The sequence below is a fragment of the Stegastes partitus genome, unplaced genomic scaffold (genome assembly GCF_000690725.1).
Source record: "Stegastes partitus isolate 25-593 unplaced genomic scaffold, Stegastes_partitus-1.0.2 Scaffold439, whole genome shotgun sequence".
Lineage (NCBI taxonomy): Eukaryota > Metazoa > Chordata > Actinopteri > Pomacentridae > Stegastes > Stegastes partitus.
Genome location: NW_007578170.1, coordinates 306,069 through 309,646, shown reverse-complemented (window position 1 = coordinate 309,646; position 3,578 = coordinate 306,069). Strand labels below are relative to the sequence as shown.

General features: G+C 39.4%; 1 protein-coding gene across 1 annotated transcript in view; it reads left to right on the top strand.

Annotated features, from left to right (window-relative positions):
• nbas (NBAS subunit of NRZ tethering complex) overlaps positions 1–3,578 on the top strand; it is a 232,923-nt gene that overhangs the window by 85,277 nt on the left and 144,068 nt on the right. The window contains exons 25-26 of the mRNA XM_008286182.1: positions 112–174; positions 3,447–3,569. Coding sequence (XP_008284404.1) covers positions 112–174; positions 3,447–3,569 — 186 coding nt within the window. The remainder of the gene's footprint in view (positions 1–111; positions 175–3,446; positions 3,570–3,578) is intronic.

The window sequence follows — 3,578 nt, the reverse complement described above, 5'->3', positions numbered from 1 at the left end:
TTTTCATGAAAACTATTCTCCACTTTGCTCTCTTTAAACCTGTTGTAATGACATGAACGTACAGTACATTAACCCGTGTTTTGTGTGTTTTTGTGTGTTTTCTGACTGCAGACGAGAGACGGACGTCACTGCTTCCCTCCACGATCAGGTGGACAAGCTGGAGAAACACCTCAGGTAGGAGCCTTTATCTAGGTTCATGGAAGTGACGTTTAAACCGGTTCAAGGACATTTTAAACCAAATTAGATAAATCAACGGCTGAATTTTCACGTGTTGAAACAAGATTGTGATTAGTGGAGGCGTCATTTCCTGTTTCACACATCAGCAGCTGCATTTCAACAAACCAGATGTGGCCTAATTAGCATATTTATTCCAGACTTGTTCAAATTTCAGCAACCACCGTTAAGCCCAACTTTCTTCTCCTTCTTCTTCTTCTTCTTCTTCTTCTTCACTATTATTATAATGTATTTATCAGAGCTAGCTTATTTACCGTCTGTATCCTTTATGTGACGTCTCAGGCAGCTGGCTTTTCATCTTTCACTCATTTCTTTTGTTCATTTTTTGCTGAGTTAACCAATTCAGCTCAGAGAATTGTAGAATTTTAGTGGCCTATTGTGATTTTTAGGTGCAGGTTTGGCTGTTTTTTTTGCAGCAGAATGTCACATCGCAGCAGAACAGTGAAAATCTGAAGAGTTTTTACTGTTTCTGGAGCCGATAAACGGTCTAATCTGGGTGATTTGTGTTTTTTAAATCATGCAGATTCAGGTTTAGAGACCTGATCCTGAACATCATCTAGTTCCAGTGTTTGACATGTGAGGAGTTGCTGCTTTTTCAGCCTGAATTGACAGTTTTTGTCACTTGAACATGTCAAGGATTTACTGGATTTGCTCTGTTGTCCCTGCTGGAGCGTCCAGGACCAGTTTCCCGACGTGTCCAGCTCCTCCGTTAGTCCTCCATGCAGCAGCAGCAGCAGCTGCTCGGTCAGCTCAGACTCTCTCTGGATATCAGAGAATCGCTGCAGTGTTTAAAGCACCTCGGGCGCTTTCTCTGTTTCAGGTTAAAACACCTCCTGCTCTCCTCGGGGTGAACTTCCAAACAGTGAGGAGGAGGAGGAGGGAGGATGAAGGCTGCAGGGAATGTAGATGAAGACGAGGAGGAAGCAGCAGCAGCAGCAGTGTGTCCTTTAGACGAATATTTACACCCAAACACACCTCGGGGAGAGTCGAGCGCTTCCAGAGCTGAAGCTTCGTGACTCATCCTCTGATGAATCAGGCTGAAAGTGGAAAGAGTCTCCGAGCAGCTGCAGGAGAAACACTGCTGCTGCTGCATTAGAACACAGGCTGAGAGAATAAGCAGGCTTTAAAAAGACTCGCAGTGGAAACATCCTGACTGTAAAAACACACGCTGTAAAAAATAAACAAGCTTTAAAAACACACACTGCAATGAAATGATGGGAATCTGGCACCGAGGTGGGCAGATTAAAAACACTAAACACACTGGAAGACTGTAACATTACAATAATTTTTTTTAAATGTACAAATAGAAAAAGGAAAAGTAATGGCACAGATGTGGAAAATAGTGTTATTTATTTATATATTAAAACATTTTTATGGTCACACATTTTAATTAAGCATCTAAAAATAAACAAAAAAAAGATTTTTTAATGTTGAAATTATTTAATTTTTACGAGTTGTTTAAATGGTAGTTGTACAGGCAAGCGATGTAATAATAATAATAACAATAAATTTTATATGGCCTATTTATATATATTTTTGTTTTTTCAATAGTCAACATATAAAATATTATTTTTCTGTGGTATTAATTATTATCAATAATTTAACAAAACTGTCAAATTTTGTGAAACCACAGTGTAAAAAAAAATCCTCATTTTTTATTCCCTATCATACTTTTTTTTCTTTTGTAAAAAAACAGAAAAGAAATTGTAAAAACAAAAAAAAGTGTAAAATAAGGATTTTTTTTCTTGCTGATTAAAAGTACAATTAAAATATTGTAATTTTGTAGTCACACATTGCAAAAGAACAAAACTTTTTGTCAAACAGAAGTGTTTAATATGGACGTTATTGTCTTTATTTTTTTTTTTTTTTGTTTTTGTATTTTTTTTTTTTTTTCGTGTGATTTTACTGAATATTATCTGTAATTTGACCAAACAGGCTAAATGTGTAGTACATTAGTCAGTGATGGGGTTATCAGGTGTGTTTGTCCAGTGCAGGTAACACACAGACACACTAACCTCCGCTGCTCGTGTCCGTTAACGCCACACCTGCCGTCTATGCTAATGAGCTGCAGCAGAACATCTGTAGCAGCTCGACCCGCCGACACTCGGCCGCCTCGATCATCCTTCAGCGCTGAGGCACGCCGGCGGTCGCATGAAGGCCTCGGCTCGCACACAAGCAGACACGCACTCCATCACGCCGCCGCTCCGTCTTCCTCCGTCTGCGCCGAGACTCACAAACGACTTCCAGCTGCCAGGATAACGAACGGCTCCGAGCGTCCTCGTCTCTCTGCAGGTTTTATTTAGGTTCTGCTGCTGCTGTTTTCTTTTCTTCTCGTTTCCACCTGCAGCTGCTTCTATCGACGTCTTTGTTTAACCCTCTGAAGCCCTGAAGGAGGGAAGGAAGGAAGTCTGTAAACGAGCCCCGTCGTTTCACCGTTTACCAGCAAGAACCTGCAGAAACAGAACAAATGTTTAACTTTCTTTCTTAACGGTCCTTGAATGCATCATGGATAACGAACCAAATCTGAGCTTAAATTTGTTCTAAATCACTGAATTCTAAGTGTTTTATTTAAAATATTTTGCATCAGATTCTGGAAAAACAAAGTTTTGACACATCTGAGACGAAGTCAAAGTTTGATTTTCTTTCATGAGTTTTCACTTTTTGTCATAAAATATATTTTTGACTTGCTATTTTTTGCGTTTTTTGTTTGTTTCTTTGGATGTTATTTCCTTATTCTGACTTTTTATGTCACGTTTGCATCCTTTTTTCTTTATAATTCAATTTTTTTCTTTTAAAATCTCACTGAAGATGCAAAATTTGTTAATTTTATGTGTAAATTATTTTCTTTATTTTTAAAATCTTCACTTCCTTTTTCAGAATTCTGCCTTTTTCCTCAGGATTTGACCATTTATTCATATCTTAACCCTTTATTTCTTCTTCTTTTATTTACAAACTCACCACAAACAAACTGTTTACACCAGATTCTGTGAAGTAAACAAACAGTAATCAGTGAGTTTCCAGGTTGAACTGCAGCCAGTGTTTCCTCAGAGAGACTGAGAGGAAACTAAAACCTACTGGATCAATAAATAGATGCAGGATGGATCAGAACCAGAGAGCAGAGGAGCCAGTTGGTGGAGATACATCCAGCTGACGGTCCGGAGCATCAGTCTGACTCGTCTTTGTTTGTGATTCTGTGTTCTTGTGGTTCTCAGCGTGGCAGAAGTTCTGGAGAAGCACGGCCTGCAGAAGCCCATCTCCTACGTGAGGAACAGCCAGAACAGCGAAGAAGAGGCTCATCAGCTGATGGTCAAACTGTGCCGACACACCGGACGCAAGTACGAACG